At 37.0% G+C, this 26,333-nt stretch overlaps 2 protein-coding genes across 4 annotated transcripts in view; one reads left to right on the top strand and one right to left on the bottom strand.

Annotated features, from left to right (window-relative positions):
• LOC121327312 (ELAV-like protein 4) overlaps positions 1–5,338 on the bottom strand; it is a 47,232-nt gene extending 41,894 nt beyond the window's left edge. For all 3 annotated transcript variants that reach the window (XM_041271266.1, XM_041271263.1, XM_041271262.1), the window contains exon 1: positions 4,877–5,338. In XM_041271266.1, coding sequence (XP_041127200.1) covers positions 4,877–4,924 — 48 coding nt within the window. In that variant the 5' untranslated portion in view covers positions 4,925–5,338. The remainder of the gene's footprint in view (positions 1–4,876) is intronic.
• A 9,077-nt stretch (positions 5,339–14,415) lies between these two features.
• LOC121326901 (cytosolic carboxypeptidase 6-like) overlaps positions 14,416–26,333 on the top strand; it is a 260,712-nt gene continuing 248,794 nt past the window's right edge. The window contains exons 1-2 of the mRNA XM_041270542.1: positions 14,416–14,496; positions 16,709–16,831. Of these exons, the coding sequence (XP_041126476.1) occupies positions 14,436–14,496; positions 16,709–16,831 (184 nt within the window). The 5' untranslated portion in view covers positions 14,416–14,435. The remainder of the gene's footprint in view (positions 14,497–16,708; positions 16,832–26,333) is intronic.

Here is a 26,333-nt window from a genome sequence, read left to right on the forward strand (position 1 = left end):
TTCAATATATTAAATACAGAGCTGGTAAATACAGCCGACCGAGAGCTGAGATCTGCTAAAGCGATAGTGAGATGTTAGCATGAAGATCTGGGACGCAACATTTTCAATTTAAGTAACACTGCTGGGATTTCAGAGCCTGCAAATTATGCTGGAGAACCTTTTACCCTGTCAGTGACAGGTAAGACAAGCGCTTTTCCAATGAAGTATTGAACTTATTTTAAAAACACAAGCTACTGTGAAAGCTTTGTGAGGTTTCATCTGCTGAGACCACCCAATCGATCGGATCACAGTGTCTATTTCTCTCTGAATCGATGATGGTTTTTAATGATTCTGCGGCATTAGGATTAACTGATACAGTTACAAGTTACTGCTCTCCAACAGCAGTTAGCCCATAATGACCAGGACATTGATTATTTTTATATTAATATAATACAGGGTGATTACGCCGTCAGATGGTCACTTAGTAATGATCCTAGGAAGATAAATATTCCTAGTGCAGAGTAATTCAACTTCACAGGTGGAAGTACATTACCAACTGGTTGGCAAACACCTTTTTAAGGATAACCGCTCTTTTGTCATCACCTGCTTGACAATATGGGCAACTCTTGACTTGACATGGACTTTCCATGCACTGTTAGACATGTTGATTTTTAAGACTTTAATTTACTCAGGACCATATTTCAATGTTGTAAAAGCCAGAATGCATGTGTGTCTGACTATTAGTTTCACATCAGTATTTAGATAAGATGATGTTTAGATCAACTATGCAGGACCCAGTGTAGATATATTGAGAGAGATAGATCACTACTATAAAATAAAATGGAAGCAGAAACATTCATGTTCTGTCGATAGAATGGTAAACCGAGAAAGACAGAAAAACAAATATGGGCTAGTGTACGTCTCTAGATTTTGAAGGTCTTTGGAGCCTAGAAATAACATGTGTTTATGAGTACGGTATGTGTCATATTCCTGTGACCTTTTTCCAAACACAACTATGAAATATTATTTTGCAGCAAAGCCCTCATAAAGCTCAAAGTTACAGGAAATACAAAATTAACAAGCACATTTATTTTACTTAATGCAACCCCTAATCCTCATTAGTGTAAAAATACCAAGCACCCTGCTGTAACATGAAACAAGATGAAAATTCCATTTTTTTTTTTATCCCCCCCAACCCCCTTTTATTATCATCTTTTATACGATTCCTTGCAAGAACAGAATGCTGCACCTGCTTGCCAACCAGTGAGACAGGGTTCGGTAGTGTAATTTAAACAATTTCCCGGGTAGGCTAAACACTGAAATACTGCAATCAGGGATGGAGGCAGCTATTGAGAGCCAGATGGATGGAGTTAATCAGCACTGTGATACAAAACTGACCTGCAATATGAGAAGTGCCAGTTTCTGTGTGCATATTGAGAGTTTTTCCACTCCACGTTCTCACTTCTCTTGTTTGTTTTCCCTTTCTTTCTGTCTTTGATTCTTCAAATTAGTGACTTCTGTTCACAAAATAGCAAGAGTTAACCCTTTCACTCCTTGGAAGACATTGCAAATTATAGATATATAAGGAAGCTTTGCATCTATTTGAAGCTGTATAAGAGAATACAGAACTGACTTGCATTTTCTTGTAATTGCTAATCAATATGGGATTTTTTTTTTTTTTTAAAAATGACAATTTTATTTAGCTGCCTGGTGCTTCAAAATAAAAAAAAAGCACTTTTTCTTTTTTTAAAACGCTTTTTTGTTTTGTTTTTTTGAGGTATTACTGCTCTTTCTGTTGTTGCTATAGATTTAAAGAGTGGTATGTCTTTTTGCTGTGTATTTTAATTGAACCATTTTCTTTATTTTTCAAAGGATATTTTTCTTTATTAATATTCATGTTATCTAATCTCCCGACTATATCCTGTGACCTGTAGCAACTATGAATACATTAATTAATTTGGTAATTAACTCATTAGTATATCTGGACTCTTTCTAAATGTCTTACTTAGGGCCTTTCGCTGTCTGAAAAAAAGAGTAGGGGATGAATATAGAGTTTACCTCTAGCGTCTCTAAAAAGAAAACACAACCAAAAAAAGCATTCTAAAGCCATTTAGCCCGTGATCCGACAGAAACAAAATAGGCAGCCATGTTCACACTGTGCTAGCCCTGCAATACCAGGCACTCTGACATATCTATTTCACATTATATGTCTGATTAATTTAAGGAAGTCTTTCGGTAACTGCATTTTCTGTGCTCATCAGTGAATGCAAGTTTAAAATTCTCATTGTTCTTTGACAGGTATCTCAAAGCAATACATTTCTATGTTTGAAAATCCAATTTGCAGTGTAGTTCCGAATCATACTAATACTGTTTCCAATGGGCGTTCAAATGCGTAAATGTTACTGACCTTTAAGGTATCTCAAGGATAAATGTATGCTGTATATATATTATTCTTTATTTTTAATGTTGGATTACATTGTAAAGTAAAGCCTAGTATCCCTGCACATTTCCGTTTAGTCTCAAGCTGCAGAGCAGTATGTTATTTGTATTCCTCTTACAGAACTCAATATCAAGTCTTTGCAAGTTTCAATCACCAGTATTTAGCAAACTGTTATTGTACACAAATAAAACCAATGCATTTGCGAACAAATTGAATGTCCTGTTTTTTTTTGTTTTTTTTAACCTCTAACCGTTCTAGTTAAAGCAAGCTATTCAACAAAATCAATCTTGCAGACCTTGTTTATTCTTCAAATCATTGGAATAAATGAAATTCAGTATCACCCTTGCAACAAAATCGTGTGAAAACAAAGGATTTAAAAAGAGATTACGCCAATCTTTAAATTACTGTAACTCCTATCTTTTTTCTTTAAAAGGAGGACTTTTCATATTAATGTAATTGCATTACCGTAAATAACGGTGCGCTTATACATTTTCCATTGGTCCCAATGCTGCTTTATCTAAATAAATGTGCACCTGTAATCAGTTCCATATTTACATCTCTGTGCAGCTACATCACAATGCCTTTTTACAGACAACTCAAAAAATCAAACATCATATAAATCCAGTAATATCACTGCTTTAGTCCTATGTGAAATACACACGTTACAGAAGCCGGCAGTCACCAAAACTCTGATCTCCAGATTCTGCAGAGCGCTCCCTACAACGCAACCCTGATTAGATCACTGAGATAACTACACCCCTAATCGGATTTCCACACTTGCAATAAAGTCCAAGTTTACAAAAAAAACAAAACAAAACAAAAAACCGTGTTAATTAGTGAGTTGTCTGCCACTGGAATGAGAACCGGTTAAAGATTAAAACACCCACTGTCTTGCTACGATTTTATGCAGTAACAAGGGGATTTACTCAGCATGTCTGCTTTCAGAAAGGGTTTCCCTGTGACTTGAGTATTCAAATTGCACTTGCAGATAGATCCACACTACAGGAAGGGCTCAGAATAAATTATACAACCTCTCTCTTCTCATTGCCATTTCCTTTTGCCAGCCAAGTCCTTCATCACAAGCCTGTCGCTAAGAGTTAGAGAAGGCTACATGTTATATGAATATGTGAACTACAGAAAAACAGATTACAAGGAGAGTTAACTGAAGATCATTTTTTTATTCTCTTTCACCTGCGGAAAGAGGCACTTTGGTATGTAAAGCTTATGTAATCTTCCAAGATGGGATCTTCTCTCTCTCTCTCTCTCTCTCTCTCTCTCTCTCTCTCTCTTTTTTTTTTTCTTTTTACTTGTACACAAATACACTAATGTGACAGCCCTGAGTACTGTAATGTAATTACCACACTATGGGCACGCATTTCATACAGTGCAATTAACTACAATTATAAAAAGAAATAAGATAAACAGAAAAAAATGACATAACTTGAAACAACTTAATCAAAGCTGGCAATTTTATGACTTATCAGGTCCATTACAACATACATTTTTCATTGCATCTTAATTGCTAAACCAACTTCTCAAATAATAGCTTCCGATATGTTTACATTTACACAACGCCATGATCACTGAAACAACGTGAAGTTCATACTCGCCTACAGAGAGGCAACATCCCTTTCCTGGGCTACAGGGTGGGGACATGCTTTCATATATTTGTGTTTTTATCTGCATGGGGAGGGACGGAGTTACAAGGACCTTACCCAAGGTCATGCAATGAGTCAGTGCCTGAGCTCCGTGGGATTCACACTCAGAATGACTCTTAAGTCTTCTGCTTACTAGATCGAAACAATAAACACACATACATTTTACTAACTGCAGATCTCCATATAAACAGAATAGATGTATAGTTTTAAAGTTAGAAAAGGATATCGAGATACTCAATTCCATTGCCCTTTCTGCAAGCCCCCCTGCCACCTCCTCCCTTTTCCCCAAATTTCTCCTTACCAAAAACGACCTACCCACCGGCTCGTTGGATGGGATTTCCCTGGGAAAAAGCAGTGAACTCATCTCAGGTAGTGCACTTTCAACAGGGGCTATACCCAAATGCTGTCGGTACCTCATCATCATCTTAAGCAGCAAAGAGGCTTCTCATACACAGATATGGAGCAGGAGAGGGACAGGAGAGAGAGTAGAGAAAAGAGAGTGCGAGCACACACACTCTCTGAGCCCCAGATGGACCATTCTACTAGCAAGCTCAGCGTTAAGGGCTGTCTGCTCTGTGTGATTAGAAATCCAACCAGCGCAAACACCCCGAGACAGCACCGCAAAACCTACCTCAGAGCAGTGAGCATCACTAGCACGGAAACAACATGCAATTCTTTCAACTTCTTAACCTGCATACTCCACCAGCAAATATACCGTCACCCTACCCATCAAAGATAAAATATTCAGGGACTGCACACAGAGAACATAGTCAAAACTGAAAACAATCCATTCCTTTACCTCATTGCTTAACAAAGCAGCGTTCAACGTGCGGCTGATCTCAAACATCTTTGCTGCGAATGGTGGCTTTCCTTTTTCTTTCTTTTGGAAAGGGGAGGACAATCCAAGAAAAAGAAAAAAAAAATTCTAAAAAAAAAAAAAACGCACAAAAAAAAAAAAAATCGAATTCCTTATTTATTTATTTTCCCTCTGCCGTCGCTGTCGTTGTTTGTCTCTCTCAGCACAGGACTTTCTGCCCGGGGTCTCTCAACACACGACTAGAAAGAGAGACACAGGGAGAGAGAGAGAGAGAAAGAAAGAGTGTCAGTATGTTATCTCCCCAGAGTCAGCACATTAAAAACAAGCAGTCGTGCTTGTAAGGATTGCTCCCTTATCTTTCACTCGCACACTCGCACACACAATGTGCTCTGCTCCTTACACAGCGCTCTGGCAGATTAGCTTGTCCCAAAACATAGCTCTTAGTTTAAACTCTCTCTCTGCCTCTCTCTCTTTCTCTCTCTCCAATGGGTACAGTACACTGTGTTACCACAAGGTGGATAGGCTGTGCTAACTAACATCTGCTTCCTTCCTCCTTGATTTTATTCCCCACCTCCTTTCTAACAGATAAGCAGGTGCAAGATCTCTCATCTCTTTCTTTTTTCAGCAAAGCTCAAATCAATTTGCTTTGTGAATTGTCCTAGTTAATTTATTTGATATTCACACAATGCACCATCCCTGTGGCATTCTGTAACTTCAAATTCAATGTATGCTGTATATTTGTCAAATACAATTGTCTTATTTAAAGTCATACGGGAGGTGACCACTTTTATAGGAGCTACTTGGAATGAAAGTTATGCAAAGGAGCTGAATGATATGCAGTATAGCATACAAGACCTATAGCGGTTATTGTTTAATTTAAGAAAAAGCAGGTAAAGTACAACCTTTGACAGATGCTTTGAAACTCACAATTCCTGATGATGGAGGCTGTGCTGTAATACAGTACTACTGTCCCTGCTGGAGTCGATAAGCAAAAATGTTGCTATGCATAAATGTCAGTAGAGCATCAATATTGCAACATACAGCACAGTAAAAGGCATACAGCTACAAAAATAGTTCCATAAATCTTACCCTTGAGCTTTCGTTTGCTATACAAATCTCAAATGTGCAGTTTTGAAAGGATTGATAGAAACATGAAGAGTCTGAAGCAAGCCTTGTTTTCTGGTAGTAAAATATTACCCCACCCCTTTAACGTTTTCTTTCCTGTCATTAGCCAACCAGCTACTTCCCCTATTGACCGACACGTTTTGCTGCCAGTAACATGCTTTGACCTCAAAGGCACTGCTGAAATGAAATGACCTAGGACGTGAAAGAGTAACACACTTCCTCAAAGTAAGGCAAACAACCTGGGCACTTTCTTTAACCTAATGCAGTGCCAGATGTTTTAAAATGAAAACCTGTTTGCTGTAGCAAGTGCTTCTTCAGCATGCACATTGTAGACCTACAATAGTGAATAAAAGCGTGTGACAGGTTTAGATTTATGGAATTAGACTGTTAGCTAGTCACTTTAAATACTGTATACAATCGCATACATGCCTATTCAATGTTGGAAAAACATGCATTTAAAAGGGGCTTTTGTCTGTCTGTCTCCCAGCCTGAGATGAGAGAATAAAATGAAGGGATCCTATTACGGTGATGCATGATGCATTGCAGTGCTTCTTCGATAAACAGCCTGTGCTTCAAAGCACTGCACAACAGATACACAGAACAGCACATGTTCTCCATTGTGATGGTTGTGTTGATCGTTTCAGATTGCATGCTGCTGCTCCTCTGTTAAAATACTGGACAGTTGTTTATACTGCAACTTTCTAAGGACCAGGGAGTATACTGTTTACAGTAACTGTTATGATTGCATATTTTGGTGGGGAGGGAGAGGGAACCTGTACTTTCTGTATGTAAACCACATTCATGATATGTGAACCACAGGTAGATCACGCCAACTATATGTTTACATATCTAAACCACACTTTTATTACATGCGGTAAATATTATAAACCTATTGTAAAACACCTTTGAAAATTTCTTCTGCATTAGTGCTGCACTAATAAGATGTACCAATGCTGGCCCTGTGGGAACAAAGTGAATAAACTAAACTAAACTGAATACGAGTCACATTTAGACCTCCAAAAAAACACCATGTTGAACACCATATGATGAATCAAATATCTTTAAAAGTTTCAGCTTACTGACATTGTCTCTTCTAAATAAGGTAATATAAAATGAATCTGAATCACTATTTCAGTGCCCGATTTAAAAAATAAATCTTCTATTCATGCAAACTGCACAATACACTAAATAATTCCACAACTCTCATTTACTGTTTACTGAAAAACACTGTAGTACTGCCAAAAACCCTACAGTACTGTATATATGCATAGTATTTTGTCATATTTTATTATATAGGTAGACATGGTGTACTAGACACACAGTGGCCCCAGCATCATTCTTTCAATTCTTGTTTATATTAAAATAATAATAATAATAATAATAATAATAATAATAATAATAATAATAATAATAATAACTGTGAACACACACAAAAAAATCAGTTTTGGATTCAGACACCAGTCTATGACCTACTATTCATGCTACAGTAATTATAACAAGAACAAGAGAAAAAAAAAAAAAGAACGTCAACTCTGATCAGGACACATTTTTAAAGCATCTTCACTTCTTTTCACCCCTAGGGAAATTGCTCCAATCAATTGAGGCCTATTGACGCTCCTCCATCTGCTAGACTGCTGAGCGATGCCAGCAGAGAAGGGGCTGTTCAAACAGCAGCCGTGGTGTCACTTTCAGTCTATTAGAGATGCATTCAGGCCCTCATGCATGAGAGTACATTATAACCCCCCACCTTCCCACTTCTGCTCTAGTCTCTGCTCTTTATGCATTACAACCCTCTAGCCCTGTAATATCACACTCATCTGGGTACCGTGGCCAAACACCACTTGCTGAGGCCTAACCAGTTGCTGTTGAGGGGGAGGGGGGAAGGGGGAGGGGAGGGGAGCGGTACATTTAGATGCGCTTCATTTTGATTTAAAAGAAATGAAAGATGAATGACAACATTTCTTAAAGCTGCACTGTCCCACAATACCTTCTATATCACAACGCAACTAGGTACTGCTGCTTTTGTGAGCAAGCACACAACATGGTAAAAGAAGTACAAGTATGGTCCCGTATGCTTACACTAGCCCTTCACCCAGTCTTGGGTTTCACAAGTCCCCTTGTTTCACTATATAATTGAGAAATAGATTCCAAGAATTTGAGCAGTCAGTCCCCATTTTAGTTAATTACTCTACTATTCAGCATTCAGAACCTTATCCTAAATTAGACATCCATTATTCTTAAAAACAAAACAGACAAACATTACGGCTTCTGGTTTTGTCAGATTACTGACCACTGTTCATTCCACTGAAACGAGTTTGACGAACGCACTTGGTGCCATTTGATGGGACCAGTAAACAGACAGTAAGGGGGTACTTAGAGTGCATATCTCAGATAAGATGCTTGAGGAATAAGTGTTATTGATTTAATTTTCAGAACTAGCAACACAGCATTAGAAAAGGCAATGGTACCTAAGAAACAAACCGAAAAAAGATTCAAAGCCACAGAGCTGAGGTGCCTTTAAGAGCTTCAAATACCATTCTGCATTTCACCCTTATTTAAAACTCAGAAACATTACTCTAACAGTACAATGAGGAGCATATTTAACTCAAAAGGTCTAGATGAGGACAACTTGATACGCAATGACCATTGACTCACACTGAGATGCACTGTTCCAAAAACAACAAACCTCATCTTCTTAGCACTGTGTTTCTTAATTCTCATTAAAACCAATATAACACCTAAAAGATAATCATGCAAGGCTTTATTTTAACGATGTGATTGGCGCAATTTTGAGTATACTGTCGGAACACAAAAAGAAGGCCCTTATTTATATAGCGTTTGCTCTAAGTTTTAAAGTAATATAGGGTTATTTATTTTGTATTTATTCTTTATTTTTATTCTTTATTTTTCCAGGAGCATTTTTTTTGTTTGTTTGTTTAAATGATGTGATAGAATTAAAAGCAAAATCATTCTGAAGTCGAGCAAAGGATTTACTTTCTGTTAAACCCAAAACATACAGGCATTTTCACGGTGCGATACCACTAGCCTGCTCCCGGACACACAGGAGCAGAATGCACTAGGCGGTACAGCAGTTGTCAGTACCACACCGTAGGCTATGTACTCAAATATAATTTACATATATGGCTAGTAGAATGTTAGGATGCAGACATAATTAAAAAAAATTAAAGAAACTACGAAATGGTATCTCAAAAGTCTACCAGAAACTACAATAGTACAGTACAACGTCGCATATCCGACCCCCTGTGGACTGGGGTATAGACGTATATGTGAAAAAGTCGGATTTGCGAACATCTATAAAAAAGCATTTACACATCCAGAAACAGGTTACACACACACACTGGTTTAAACATGGGGACGTTTTTTTTTTTTTTACTTTAAAAGAAAAGCAAACGTAAACAAGATTAATTAGGCTACAAATACACAGTTGCTATGCTGTTTACTATAAACCACCTCCACGCATAGCCTAACCCTAACCCTAATCCTAATCCTAACCCTAATCCTAATCCTAACCCTAATCCTAATCCTAACGTTAAACACAATACGTTGCTGACAGCAAGTAGCCTCTACTAAAGTGTTACAGCTAATTATTTAGAAATAATAGTAGTGAACTACAGAAATTATCAGACTTGTCTATACCTGTATGAAATATGGGAGGGATCAAACACAACAGCGTGCTTGGACACCTCCGTAGAAAAGTTTTATTCGTGATTTTCTCCTGGCAAGCACGTGTTGTCAGCACTTGGCTGTGATTGGTTAATCCACCGACGGTAACACCCTGAATTCGATTGAGCAGCACCGCTTAGCGTCAGCACACGTCACCACAGGACGAGCGGTATCGTCCTGTGCAGATGTGTCCAACACCATATAAAAGCAATGGCAGTGATACTGGAGGCAAAATGCCTCGCCGCTCACATCTGCCCCGGCTTTACAGGGACAGCGTTCCATCGCTACGACTGGCGGGAGTGTCCTGGCGGACTGTCTTGCAATACAAAAGTGCCCCTCACACACCCCCATACTGAGAACCGGGACCAAACAGGTCACTACTACCGTGACAACAAAGATGACTTTGCAAAGTGTTTTAAACACCTACCTCCGAGTGTGGAACCGGGACCGGGGTATGCTATATACTTCATTGAAAAAGATCAGGGATTGGGCGGGATTTTTGAATCTCATTTGAAAGTATAGGTAGCAGGGGTGTGTCCACAAGACCTCCGTTGTAGTTGGAGCACCACCGTTTTCACGGCAGCTTTTGTTTTATAGTTGTGTTTTTGACGTGTTTTCTCCCTGCTTTACGTGTACCCCTGTATTTCACAGCACCCTATATTGTCGCCAGGCTGATACCATCATTGGAACCTGGCCATGTTTTGTTTCTGCGTGGTTTTGCGGCATATAAATGATATCATTTAAATATAGTTATCATAATCAGATTTACAGTAACATGTGTGCATATTGTATTTGTGGTTCAAACATCAAATACCTTTACAACTCAGACTCACCTGCAGATAAATCTTCGTGAGATGCCCGGAAAGGGTTTGGCACTTGACTTAGAGCATACGTCACAGTCAAAAAACGTGGATAGAATTACACATTTTTGCATCTGTAACTAACTAAATAAATTTAAAAAAAAGTTAATTGCAATTACAGGCAATACCGAAATTACATTTGTATAACACAATACATACCGTTTATATACTACAACATATATCGTTTATATTCTACAACATACATCGTTTGTGTAACACAACACTTTCAGTCACATATTTGAGGGTTTTTTGTTGTCTCTGGGGTAACTTTATGCTACGGTATGCGGTGTGAAATTCAACGAAATATTTGAAACCATTATTTTAAGTAGCATTTTAGGTTTACCGTACCTATAGTGCATTACGTTAAAAGAGGCATAAGTAGAAATCGATAACATGTCCCCTTACATATAGGTAACACAGTTTAGCCTAACTTTCTATAGCGTCATGGTTAAATATATAATACATATTAATTTTAACCAACAGCTCTATATAGCCCCTTTAAACATGAACATGCGTTTGGGCAAAAACATCACTGCTGACAAATATAAAGCCACGACGTGCCACTTTGCTCTATACAGTCCGATTTTTGGTATAAATGGTTAGATATTAATAATTATAATACAGTACTGTATTTTATTTCTGTACCGTTGCATTCGCCTTTTTCAACAGTTCAATTACAGCACACAAACCGCGTCGTCAACACCTCTCCGATCTGTCGGGTACAGTCTTTGGTTTTGGGTTAAACTGTGCACGTGACCAGCTGTGCTAACCAGGTGTTTTGAACTACGTGTGACTCTAAAACAATTCAGACTACTTGACTCCAAATACCTGTATTAAAAGCAATGTTTCCTGTCTCAGTTTGCCTTACCGGTAGCTAAGAAAGTATAAAGATATATTTAAAATTCTTGGTATGTGTGGGGTTTCAACTTTTGATGTTACTAAGCTAAACGTGAAAAATTAAAACTGCCACAGTTTGAGCAAGACACACCTGATCTTAAAACAGCATGTTTAATTTAACACTGAACTCCCATGCCGTGGTCGCTATGGCAAGCCGTTTTAACATTTGATCCTCAATTGCTGATATCAGTAATGTATTGATGATATCAGCAATTCTATTTTTGATATCAACAATTCTCAATATTTATTTTTTTATATCAAAAATAGAACTGTTGATATCGGAAACAATTTTGGATATCAAAAATGGAATTGTTGATATCGGAAATACAATTGTTGATATAAAAAATAGTACCTTTTATTTTGGTATCAACAGTTGTATTTCCGATATCAACAATTCTATTTTTGATATCAAGAATGGCATTTTTGATATCAAAAACACTTCCGGTCGACACAAATTGTAAGCACATTATCCTGGGTATGCCAAGAACGCCATTGCTGATAGTGATGATAATGTTTGTGCTGCATTAAGGCGCGTTTTTTCATCTATAGAACGGGCCAGAACGGACAAGTCTAACAATAACGAAGCATCAGAGTTAGTGGCTTTAACACGCAGGTCTTTTCAAAGACGAAGAAAAATAGATTTAACAATTTATTGTATGGTCATAACACATTGTATAACCTCTCTCTCTAAGACTTGTGAGTTCCAATCCTGCTTGGAAGTACATTTTCTATGAATTGCTCGTAAAACATTGTCCATGTCACAAGAATTCTCAGACATTTGCCAAACACAAAACCGACATACAGACCGTGTGTAATTTATCACCTCATTAGTATGCATTTTTGATATCAAGAATGGCATTTCTGATATCAAGAAAAGCGTTTTTGATATCAAGAATTGTACGTGATTACGTCACCTGCCAGAAATGCTGCTGCCTTCCCCGTGCACGCTACTATATATATATAGGGGGGAGCTGTAATACTCTTACACTGGCAAGTTAAAAAAGAAAGAGTTTACAAAATGATCCTTAGAGACTGTTAAGCCTGAAGACAGACAGTAGTTTTAATTCCTGTAATCCCCGTATTCCTTAGGGGGAAAAAAACATACAAACGAACTGTTCAGCTGTCTGTATACAAAGTTTATACCGGAAGAGAAACACACATTTATATATATATATATATATATATATATATATATATATATATATATATATATATATATATATATATATATGTGTGTGTGTGTGTGTGTGTGTGTGTGTGAAAGAGATAGCTTTCTTATATATCTATATATATATATATATATAGATATATATATATATATATATATATATATATATATCATATATATATATATATATATAAATGTGTGGAAAAAAATATATAAAACAATATCACTGTGAACAAATAGAGAATGATATTGCAATTCTAACTGAGGTTAATCAGAGTATGCTTGACATACAAAAGGGTTGTATTCATTAAAAAAAACTGCATACCAGTAAGTTAATAGGAGCGTGAGGCAAACTGTAGAGGTAATGCGGTGCTCAGGTAAAGACAAACAACAACATTCACGGTGCAGTGGTGGTTTATTTATAATCCAAAGTCAGTTGACAACTGAACACAATAACAACTGGCAATACACAGTTATGAAATAATAATGATGGTAAATACATACACAGAACATCAACACGATCACAATTCCAAAGTGAGCGCTTTTTTAAGTGCAAGTGGTGAAATACATTTATTTGTGAACAAAAGTGCAGTGTTATCCAGGTTGGTGCTCGCCTTTAGAGACAGCTCCTGGTACGTGTTCGCCCTCTAACAACAATTAATACGGCAAAACAAACAAACACTAAACAATCACGGTATATCACAAGCCTTCAGTGGTTCGTGCGTAAGTTTTTAGTCACCCGTTACAGGCTCTTGGGTTTAAACACTGTTATCAGGAAAGATTTTTCGATTTTTTCTCGCTCTTCAAAACTACAGCTCCCAGAACCCCTTCCAACACCTGGGAAAACATATTAATTCTGATAGTCTGTATGCGATACTACACCTCCTATCAATTAAAATGCGGTAGGAGTGTAAAAGATCAGGTCATTTCCTTTGAAGTGCATTATTTGGTTCCAGTGCCAGTTGGATATTTTACAAAGATCAGATCTTCAAAGCCATCCATGCTGACTTTCGCATCATTGAGCCAAGATCATCTGTTAGTGCCAGTCGCTGCAGAGTGTGGGAATTATACCCTGGTTTACACTGAGCCTTTTAAAAAGATCTTTACACCATAGCTTTTCACGATATTTTGGGAATCATTGCTAACATTATAAAAAAACAAAAACAAAACAAGAAAAAAACACGAAATGCCAAATTGCAGTTCAGAAGAGCCTATTCAATTTTATATTTGTTATACTATGGCAGTCTTCCTGTGAAGTTAGATTAGTTTACACAACCAGGAGATGCACCTGGGTTGCATCAATCACTTATTTTTAGGTAGTAAAAATAAGTGATTGATGCAACCCGAGTGTGTAAAGTTTAACGGATGGTGTTTGGTAGCTGCTAGTGTCACCTAGCAGTCGAAGTTAACCTTGGTGCATTTTCTCAGCTACTGACGGCTTTGACACTGACCAAAATCACAACAATTTTTGCCATGTTGTCTTATCAGGTTTTCACACTGCTGACAGTGGCATGAAATTACAGATTCAGGCGCCCTTCTATCTAATAAATGAACAACGAAACCAAACAAACCTTTGTCATCTTGAGTAGCTTTTTGTTTTTAAATTGAGGGTTACTTTTGGCTCTTGTTTATTTATTTATTTATTTATTTTTAAATTCTCTTCAATCACTTTCATCCGGGCCCTTCCTAGATTGCGCCTCCCGTATAGTTTCCATGGCATCAAACACAGCGTCCTGCTGTGGGCGACTTGTCCCCGCCCTGTGACGTTTGTGTTACCGTGACAACGCGTAGGCAGCGTCGGGTGCCAATGTGCGTGCTGTTCAAGATGGAAAGGAAGATGGAGGAAAACGTCAGAGACCCCGATACTGGTGTGTAAATAATAATAGCATTTAATTGTTGTGGTTTTTGCAAGGAGAAGTGAAATATAGAGAAGCATGCAATGACATTCCTACTGTCCCTTATGTGTTCTCTGCATGCTTACAACAGACACTCATTTGAATACAAACACACGCAAGGATAAGGGGACACATAGTTTGTGCTGAAACCATTTCAAGATTGCACTGTTAAACTGTTTTGTCTAAAAACAATGAGTAAATTATCTGAACAGGTGTAATTGACTTCAGCGTTTTAAACGCAGTATGACCTTTTCATATATCTATGTTATTTTAGGCGTCTATACTATCCCGAGAACAATCAGCTTCGTGTTAAGTTTTCCAGTATTGTCATAACATTCTAAACCTATTTTATTTTGTAAAACATCAATAAATTGCAATAATGCAGACACAAACAAGGTAAGCATCACACCCATAAGCTTATTTTATGTGCGATGATAAGCATTCCACGTACAGTACGTGCCCTATATCTCCCGTTCAAAGAAATTTGGTCCCATTCATGTGTTATGCATATTTCAAACTTCATGCACGGTTGTTAGTTATTTGATTAAATTAATAATCAGCATGTTTTCAAGTATTGTTTGTGACACCCTATAGAGATCAAAGAGGTGTAATTTCAGTTGTTCACTCCAGTATGTAATTTGTCTCTATTTTAAATGACAAAAACACCTGTTAAATTAACTGAAACCAAACAAATATGGAATGCAGTCTCTTAAAGGATATAGTCCAGGCTTTACTGCTTAATAGCATGCCTCAATTCACATGCCCCATTGTTTAAGATCTATTTCTGCAGCCTGACCAACCGCATCCAATTCTTTTTAAAGCAAAAAAAAAGTATTCCTGTGTTGATAGGATAAGTTTTTTTAATCAAAGAATTAGACTTCCCCATTGTTTAAAATATCTTCTGACACATATAGAAGGTCTGTCCAGAACCAATGAAGTGAAATCAATCTATATAGAGCTGTTAGGCATCATGTAATTACTACAGTATGTCTTACAGCTCTGTATGGGTTTACAATGAAACTACTACATTTAAAGGGGTTCTAAGACAATACTGAGGGACATGTTTGGGTGAAAAATAATCTGTCAAAATGCCAGGGATATGCAGATTTACAAGAGTGTGCAAGGAGTTTCAATTCTGGTGCTGCCTTTCTCATTGTGACTGAAACTGACTTTCAACAAAGGGGTGCAGCTATTCCAGAATACATGTCCGGGATACTATCTAATGCTTGGGTTATAAATGGCAAGCATTACTATTTTCTTGGCCCAGGATATGTGTAAAAGAAAAGCTCATCTAAATTGGCTCAATCTTTGGTTGAAAGGACCCTCTTGGTTGATTTCTGTATAGCAGGAATGGCAAATGTAGTGCATCTATTGAGACTCTTGCAGTACATGGCTTAAGTGCCGCACTTCTCTAGTGAATGATATTAAGTGCAGTGCTGTTACAGAGTAAGTGGGATTCAGGGAATTCTTCCCTGGACTTCACAGTGGACAGGAGCAGCACTCACCTTATACATTAAGACACTTGCCCAGAGAGACAGACAGTGAGAGGTGAGGGCTTTCTTTAGTATTATGGTTGCCACCCATCCACGAACAACTGTAAGTCCTGGATTGGGGACTGTGTCTCCTCCCTTCTTCTAGACAGCAGATCACATCTTTAATATGTCTAATGCTGTACTTCCTTTATTCACAATACTGTGCTACCTTGTTATTTCAAAATACAGTAATTTCCAAATTTGGTAAATTTACAATTCCGCCATTTATTATTATTTTCCATGCTTACGAACTGCAGTATTCCTATAAAGATGTTATTTTTAAACCATTGCTTTTCTAAAGGCTGCATTTTTGAAGGCAGGTGGTTTAACAAATGGGCAATAGGGTTATGCTGCTGTAATTTCTGTCTAATTCTGAATACAGATTTTCCATTTATTAACCTTCTCCATTTCCAAACCTACAGTTTAAGAGGGGACTTCAATACAGTTGAACTCCCCTAGTGGTAATTTAAAAGCACCCCACTTAAATTCAAAAACAGTGTCGGGGTTGAAAAAGACAAGCCTGGTAAAAATAAAAAAAGATCTAAGCAGAAACAGAAATAGATAATTATACAAAACACAAATAACTGGTATGAATCAAAAATCGGAATCACAGCCCCCCTAAAATGTCTTTTTTTTTTTTTTTTTCTTCCCAGGGAGTGAGGCTGGAGGTGAGGACTCTTTAGTGGGCAATGTGAGCAAGCTGCAGGTTACCCCACCTGGTTACACCGGCCTGCCCAGAAAAGGACACCTTGTCTTTGATGCCTGCTTTGAGAGCGGTGAGTCACAGACTGTATGGAAGGAATTATTCATAGGCCCCTACAGGAAGTAGGGTTGTTCTGTTTTAACCACTGATTTTGCACACTCACAGAAGAGCAACATCGATGCATGATCAGATTATTTTGCATAGATACTCACAACTTAACCTTTAAATAACCATGATTTCTCATTTGGCAATGCATTCTTATCTCAACAAAATACACCTTGTTGGTTAAATATGGCAAAAGGTCATTGCTGTGTACTGAAGGTATATTCTGAACAGCAGCACTCACCTGTTGTATTTTGTATGTTGCTTTCTTCCTTTTTCATGGATACACAATTTTTTTTTTTTTTTTCCAAAACTGAGTGTTTGGACTAAAGTGGGTATAAAGCAGGCAGAGGGAAGGAATATGTATATAGGGGTTGGTCTATATGGAATAGAGTTCAAACACAGCTGTAATAGAAATTGTGAAACGTTCCTAACCTCTTTTGCCTCTAGACTGTGAATCAAAGGTTGGGGGCATAAAAAGTCTGTACACATTTTCTCCTTATTATATAATAGGCAATATAATATATATATATATATATATATATATATATATATATATATATATATAGATATAGATATAGATATAGATATAGATATAGATATAGATAAAGAAACATCTGTACACTGCAATGACTAACCACAATGAGGTGCTGACTGTATAAGGTGATTGTATATTAAAACAAAAGAAAGTCTGTATGAGCTTATGTTCACTTCTCAAATAGGTACACCGACCTTAGTTTGACGGTGTACTCAAAAATAGGACAGGATTTACTGTAGTCTTTTAAAAAAGATTTTCTTCATTTTTTATAAGTTAAAACATGTTTGTACTAAAACAAACAAACAAACAAACAAAAGAATGGTAGAACTACGCGTTTCAACACAACAGGTTTTCATCAGGTTACTTTGTCAGGTAGCTCGCTGTCATTCCTGTTATTCTATATTCTGCAACCGGAATCTAATTTGAAATTTCATCTGCTTCTCTGTCTCTTCTAGAGTCATTGGTGTTTTAAATTATAGATAAAGCACTAAAGCTTAGAAATGTCAATGACAGAGGAAATGTATGCCTGAAGAGTATTGAGTTTTTTTTTATTTGAAAGTTTATAACATGTCTCTTTTAGAAGCTGTTATGGTGTATGGTATGTGTGGTTCTGCAGTCATCATAATACTTTACATGGAAGATTCTCTTGCATAGGAAATACAGCCGTTTTACATCGTATAAATGTGGTTTTGTTTATCACAGTGCATGAAATGTAGTAGCTGGTTGCTTAATATGTCTGGAAATGCCACCTTCTCATGCTGAGTTGATCTTTCAGAGCTTTAGGTAAGTCATTTATTTTTTAAAAAGCCTAATCATCAAGCATTTATAAAACTACGCTGAGAAAGACCGATTGCCAAAACGTTTCTTCAAGCATGTACCACTTATATTTACAAATGCTTGATGACTGAGTGTTTTAAAAGTGAATGATTGCATAACATTTTTATAATTTGTTGTGTGCCCTCTTGTGTTACAATTTAGCTTGTTCCTTTGTGTCATCTTCAAGTGGAATATTCAGTTATGAATACATTGAAGACCTCAATGAAGATGTGCAAAAATCTATGCTGTAAAGCTCAATATTATTCCCAACAATGAAGGAGTTTGAAAATAGCTTGTCGTGGCTAATAGTAAAGCTTTTAATGGGTAATTATCTGCCATTAGGAAACTAAAGTGCATGATGTGAGTGACTGATCAGCTAGCTTGTCAATCTCTGGGTAGAAAACTGCAGTTAAAGCTGAGTTAACATTTAGACAAGTGATCTGTAAACTGTTTTAAAAATTTTTTTTTCACATCTGTAATGAAAATGAAGCCCCTGCAGCCCCTCTTTTATTCTACATGCCAGTTTGCTGTAGTTCTACCAGGTTTGATGCTGCTTACATGAGCATTCTCCCTTTGTAACAGTACAGTGACGCACACAATGGATAGTGTAAAACCTGATGCAGAAACTATTTGTAAATCTTGATTATAAGTCACAGGACAGTCCGACACAGCATCTGTACAGGTATGAACAGGAAACCCAATATAATAGGTATAATAGGTACCGGTACATAAAACCAGTCTTCAGTACTGTCATTGAAATCTGAGATCCTGAAGGAAGCAATGTAATGAAATGAGTAGTTTAGGACAGCAATATTGAGTTAATGTAACCTGTTAGAACCTTGATGTTATGCTTCCCTTTTTCCCTTTTTGTGTTTTTTCTTCAGTATACAGTTCCTGAAAAACAGAAAAACAGGTGTTTTTTTATAACACTTTTTCATATTTGAATAAACAGAAGGAGCTGTGCTGTGGCTCGATGCAGCAGTGAGCTCCCAGTGCTGTGCTTTGACAGTTTGTGAATCTGCAGATCAGAGCTGAAAGAGCCTGTTTAACACAGCAGACTAGAACAGGTACACATGGCAGCCTAAAGCACTGTAAAACAATACACACTGACAGTTAGGTATTATAATGCATGGAGTGGGCTGTGTATTGCTAGTGGGGTCTATGGAAACTATCAGAGCACCTACACAAAAGAGCATTAATACCCACAACAGGCATTACCTGGTAGATTATTGATCTTGTATTTTTGTTAAGCTGTCTTCTGATGTGGCTGTGGTCAGCAAATGAGCTGTTAAGCCCACTGCTTTATGTATAATACTAAATTACTGGTACCCCTCCAGAAAAATAATACTTTATTTTATGAAAACTAAACCAAGAATGTAGAGTTGTTAAAAAGTTTCATCAAGGTCATACCTTCTACTCTACAGTTTAGCTTATTTTGTTTGAAAACGATATTAACAGTGAATATACTCTTTCTGTGAAGACTATCATTACAGTGTTGCATTCGACATGGACTGTGTATGTGGTAATATGGCAAGCACTTCCAAACCAATGAGAAAAATGCGTTGACATTAAAAAGAAAACAGTATACCAGTATTGAATAGCATAGCTTAAATGGAATACATTTAAATATATCCTTAGTAGATCTGTAATTCAGTTTAAAAACACAATTATTGCCTCATATTTGGACACTTATAATTGACCTCATGTAGCATACTGATTCCTTGGCCACTTCTTTCAAACTTATGTGGACTGTATTATAACAGATCACACATGCATTTCTCTCTTCTTTCTGAAATGCACATGCATCTGGTTGCATTAACATTTAAACATCTTAAAACAGTCTTTGCCCTGGCATTGTGGAGCTTAATATATATTTTTTTAAACATTTACTGAATTATTTGTGGGCAGTCTATTACTAAAATTTCACACTGGACTTACAAGCGATGTGATTAACCAACTATTCAGTTGTTCACCCTGATTAATCAATTGCAAAAAGAATGTAAATATGAAAACCCACATAGTTCTGATGTTTGTTTTGAAATTTGCTGTCAATCGTGCAATCATTTCCTGTTCCTTGTGTTTTTGGGAGACTGTGAAGATTTAATCCTAACATGTTCTTTTACTGGTGTGATCTATATTGCTGAAGCTGAAACGTCCATAACAGAAACAGAAAGATTATCTCCACTGGCTTTTTATTACAGCCTGTCATCACCAGTCCTGCCTTGGCTCTGCAAAGGTACACACTGAAGGAGGGCTCTGGGATTGGCTGCCCAGAAAGATGTCGAAAGGACTGCTGTATTATATATCTAGGGCCTGGCTCCTATCTCAGAGTTTTGGGTTGCAAAAGGCTACCAAATATACTTTCGAGCCTTGATATACAGTTTATATAAAAATCACTACACAATATTTTCAGGAAGTTGGGTATTGTTTAAGCGAGGCATTTCAGACGACGTGCTTGCCTTTTTTCTGTCCCATGAGATTCTGTCTCGCTCCTAAAGGCACAATGCGTTTTTGTCCCAGATGGCTTTTCCTAGAGATCACTATGTGTGCACGCATAATTTTTGTTTACTTTTTGCTATGTAAAACTATTAACTAGAGGCTCAAGAGCTGATGTGCTGATTATTTATATAAATAATCAAAAGATTGATTTTTCCAAGTTTCCCCGTCTTTTGCCTGATGACATGCTCTGCAGACCTCAGGCACTGATTAATGGCCGTTGTATACACAAACTGAGATCAGCTAACATATATGACATCACCCTGATATCTCCAAGTCTGGAAATTCTTCTGAGTGATTTATGGAATTGATACTAACCTCTTTCCAGTAAATGCATTTCCAAAGTCGGAAACAAAGGGAAATTGATGTTACTGCACTAATGTCAAATTAATGTCCTGTTGCTGTTTTAGCAAAGCACCAGCAGCTAAATGTTTTAACCACTTACTGGCTGCAGTGGTGCTTATGAAACCACGGGGCAAGATTGCATTTTACATGCCCACTCCTACTTATGCCCTTACTTTGCAATACTATACTGTATACAGTTGCAACATTTGTATGATAGTGAAGGTACCGGTTTGAGTAGCTTACAGGCGTAGCCAGAGGGCTTTGCTTTGCACTAGGTTCTAGTTTGCTAGGTAATGGGTAGACAGTCATAGATAGATGCATGTGCATTTTAAAGGGAATTACTGAAGGTGTTGAACAGTGTTGGATTTTTAAGGCACTGGATTGCAACAGTGAATTAGTCATCCCATTTCACTGATTTATGATATAAAAAGAAAACCAAAAAATAGAAACAGTTTGTAAAAGTAAATAGAGCTTAAACATGTATTCCAGTAAATCGTAATTAATATGCATTGCCATTACTTCATAGGGTATCATTTTTTCCTGTAATAAAACACAGATTATGGTAAATGTGTATTTGGTTTTTAGTATTAATTAACTAAATTGCTAAATTGCTCCTTAAAGTAATTGTAGCTCACACAATAGTTCTGTGAATTTTCTCCGCCATGCACATCCATTCATTATATAGGTCTCAAATGTGCAATTTTGAAAGAAAACTATGTATTAATAAACATGTATTATCATTTTATAATATATTTTGAACTACTCTAGGTTAAAGAAATATTTGTTTGCAAGCCATGCTTTAAGACTGGCTTGCACGTCTTCTGCCATTTCACCTGAAGGGTGAAATTGTCCCCACCCCTTTTTTCTTGTCATTAACAACCGGCTGCTTCCCCAATTGACTGACATGCTTTCAGCCAGACACTACTGAGGTGAAATGACCTAGGAAGTGTAAGTGTAACAGATCTCCGATGTTAAGGCATAGGCACTGAGACCTTTCCTCAGCCTAATGTAGTACCAGATGCAATGCTTTAAATGAAAATACAAGTCTGCTATAAAATGTGTCTTTCAAATGGAAGTGCAAATGGAAGTGCAAAACCGGTTTCTGAATGAACAATTTTTTCCGCTGCAACCACTTTAATAGATTTGAAAAAATACCTTTAAATAAATCAAATACTTTTTTTATCACAATGTTCGTTGATATTAGGTCAGATTTAGTGGGATTATTTTGTTAGATCTTTGTTCTTTAAGATTAGTTATGGTTCAATACTACTTTACGTATGTAAAGTATATAGCATTTTCTGAGCCAGACTGCCACTTTATGCTGCTACTGTGGGAGAAAAAAAAATTGAAAATTTGATAGGAACTTTTAGCCTGTACTTGTGTCTGTCTGGTTCATTGGCTGCAATATACAGTATACTGATCTACATTGAATGGTAAGCAAGTTTTTCTTTAAAAGTTTGTAAATGTCTGGGCATGGAGTTACAAGATGTTGCAAAGTCTCCAGAGGTCATGAGAACCATTTATTTGTCTAAAGACAATTGGTTGTGTTGTAGGCCAGGGCCACTTTGCCCAGTGATGCAATAATAATACTATCATAAAAACACATCACTTGTTCAAATATGTTACAAAAAACACCATTTACAGCTAAAGTAATGTAAGATGGATTTACACACAGCACACACCTGCAAAACAGTGCGCGACCTCTATGACTATTTTCTAGTTCTACAAAACATTGGTGTTAAACTACACTGTTGTTTGTATGTCTTTGTAGCCTTGCACTATACTAAAAAGCTGAATATTTCTTGCTGAAATAGTGGTAGTTTGCCTGAATAGAAGGAATGTTATTAAGCAATTAATTTATTTTGTACTGTATACTTATGACAGAGAAAGAATGAATCTTGGTTATATATCTCCCTCCTGACCTGTGAGGGCGCTGTGTAAAGGGAACAGAGTGCCCTGGACTGGATGGCCAGACAATTCATTCCCAGGGTTAGGTGGAAGTCAGCCATCTGGAAAGGGGGCGGAGCTACAGTACACCAAGTCATCGCCCCAGAAGGGAAGCAATGTGACAACCTTGGATTGGAGGAGAAACGGTTGCACTCGCTAACCAAGGGGGCGTGACTGACGGTATGTAAGGGGACGTAGCAAGGTGATCTGTTCCTTTGTTTATGATTAAGCTGAACCGGAAACAGTACTGTGAATTACCGTGAGTGTTTTGTTTGTTTTGTTGTGCCTAAAAATCTACTTGTTTGTTCTTGTTTGATGGCTAACACGATCCGGAGCTGTCGATTAAGGCCAACACTTAACCCAGTCAATACTGTACCATTGTACATGGATAAATTGTCTTGTTTCATAATCACATCACCACTACACCTGCGCACTGCAAACCACTTTGCCACAATACTTCATTGTGGTATCTGATGTCAGTACTGGTGCTGTCACCGGGTTTGTCATTTTGATGATACCTGTTGCCTTTTTCATAAATATGTTAACAGAGCAACATTCCAAAATATAAATGTTGATGTCTTGTATCTAGCATAATATTTTTGAATATGTTTATTGAAACGGTGCTATGGTTGTGTTTGTTGTTTACTTAAGGTATAAAACCTAATTTGCATTTAAATTAAATCACAATTCATTTTCAACTGTATGCAAATTATAGGGTCACTTGCTCATTCGTATTGCAACCTACATGTTTTGCGTTCTATAAAAAAAAGTATTATTCACTAACTATATTATTACCTTCAATGTGGGAAATTTGATAATGCAGTTTGTTACACTCTACTGTGAATATTTCCTCCAGGCATTATTAAGAACCAAGCTTATAGTTCTGCAGTCTTAATGGTAATGTCGAAAAGTGTATACATTTACTTAAAATTGACTTTGCAAATAATCATTTTTTATAACCATCACAGGTAGGCTATACTCTGGTAATGATATGACCTGTATTTGTTTATGCTCGAATGAGAATTGCATAATTTCCAACTGGCTTAATGCATTCAGTATGTAAATGCAATGGTACTGGGATATTTTATTCTATTTTTTTATTTTATTTGAACGCAGTCAGTTCTCCTAGTTTCGTTAAAATCAGCGGTACCAGTTGTGAATGTGAGTTAGTGCAATTACAACTGTTCCCTTTGCTCAAGCCAAAAAAATTTAATTCTAATATGTGGTGATATATTATGAATAACAATAGCAGAATTGTGCTGTGTGCTACATTGCTCAGATATTGTCTCAGTAAGGTAATTTGCTGTTTTTGCTACCTGAAACACCTGCTATGTGTAGCACATTCTTTTGTATAAATGACCTGTCCTTGACATGACTGATTTGATTGGTTTTGTGTTCTGTAATATGTTTCTGTTGTAAAAGGCAAGACACCAGACTTTAATAGTCGCTTGCTTGACAGCTGTTTCCATTTTCCAATATTGCACCGAAGTTTCACAAGGCACGGTAAAAAGTGATGAATCTCTAGGCCATTCTGGAGAACAGATTTTCTTTCAAACTATCAAAGCCTGATATACAGTCTTGCTCATCTTTACTGAAATTCTAACTATATATTGCAGAATACCAGAGATTCCATTTGCATTGCAAATTACAAATTCATCAATTTCTATTTTTATTGTATTTTATACTGCCCTTGATAAACATAATCTCCCTTGACAAACTAGAGTCTAAACTATTATACTTTCCAGTAACTGTAGTGTTGTTTTAATGATATGGAACCTGCTGTTTTTTGACCAGAGGGTTTTAGATTCGAAATATTTGAAAACTATTAAAAAAAAAAAAGAAAAAAAATGCCTCATGTCAGTTCTGAGAAGTGATTTATTTATCTTGTCTAAACAACAACATTTAGCTGACGAAGCCTGAATGTGTTTGCGCGTGTATGTTTATTTATTTTGTGTTTGCTATGCAGATAGGTTGTCTGCTCCCACAGTGCTGTGTTCTGTAGGATGCCATTTCGCTTCACACTCCATCAATCGTGCTATGATCTGCTTTACTTCTCAACTCTAAATCTTCACTTTCATGCAGCACTGGCGAGCATGCTCGTTTCTGCATTGCTGGGCTTGGGGAAGTTGGAGACAAGCACTGCCTATCAAATGAAACTATACAGTTAATTTGTTTGTTTTTCCTAGAAACTCTTGTCGTGAGCTGGCAAATGGCTTAATTTACTGAAAAAAAAATAGTGTTCTATACTTGTATGGGTCATATTCATAAATCGTATAATTCTCAGGATATCTCATATTGCAGCTGAAAATGAAGGGCATCTTATGGTACTCATTGAGCATTTGTGCTCAGTGTCGGAGAAACCATTGCTCCACCGGAAAGCTTTATTTCTGGGGAAAGCTTCATTTCTTATTGATTAGAGTGGTGGAATCTTCAGCAATCAAGACTTGTCATCAGAAGTTTGCCACTATTTCACTTAATGCGCCTCTTACACTTAGTTTTGTTTTGAACCACAAGAATGAACTCCAAACCCTCTTTGCAAACAGCCTGGTTAAAATCAGTGGAAAAAGATTTGAAATCTATTAAAAGTACATTCCTTACGGTCACCTTAATTAAGGTGTTGATTTACTCTTGCGGTACCATTTTCATAAAAGTAAAGTAGATGACAGGAGCACCTTGAACAACCTACCTTAAGCAGTCAGAAATAATTTGTGTGACTTGTTGATTTCAGGTTTCAATCTTAATTCTTTAAGTTTCTGTCAGGTTGTTATTGTAATGACGGCTTACAAGATCTTGCTTTCACCAGGGCCCTGATTAAACCAAAGTTTTAGCACCGCTTAATTATGGCAGCACTATCATTTAATTTTAATCCATACCTTGGCTTCTTAAAACCCTGCTTGGACATAAAACCTCAATTATGTGCTTTATATGCCCTTTAAAGTAATTGTAGCTTACAGTGGAGCGATGGGAGCTGTCCTCAGCACCCCTCTCTATCTTCATGACTTGTCCTTGGTTCTGAAGATGCTCCCATGCCTGAAACAGCAAATGGCTTTTTTATTTTATATTTTTTTGTGGGATGGAAAATATAGAGATCAATCTTCGCTGTCAAGGAAGAATGTCCTCGGCTTTATTTTTATTCCACTTGTTATTATTGCGTTTGTCATCTCTGATGCTTTTTGATCCTGTCTTTCACTCTTTTTATTTCTTTTTTTATACCCCATTTTGCTCTCTTCTCCTTGTGGCTTTGGTCTGTATTTTCCCCTTCTGTCCATCCATTTTCTCCAATTCTTTTTACCTCAGTCCTGGGTGCTTTTTCTCCCATTAAACCTATTAA

This window comes from Polyodon spathula, chromosome 14 (genome assembly GCF_017654505.1).
Source record: "Polyodon spathula isolate WHYD16114869_AA chromosome 14, ASM1765450v1, whole genome shotgun sequence".
Lineage (NCBI taxonomy): Eukaryota > Metazoa > Chordata > Actinopteri > Acipenseriformes > Polyodontidae > Polyodon > Polyodon spathula.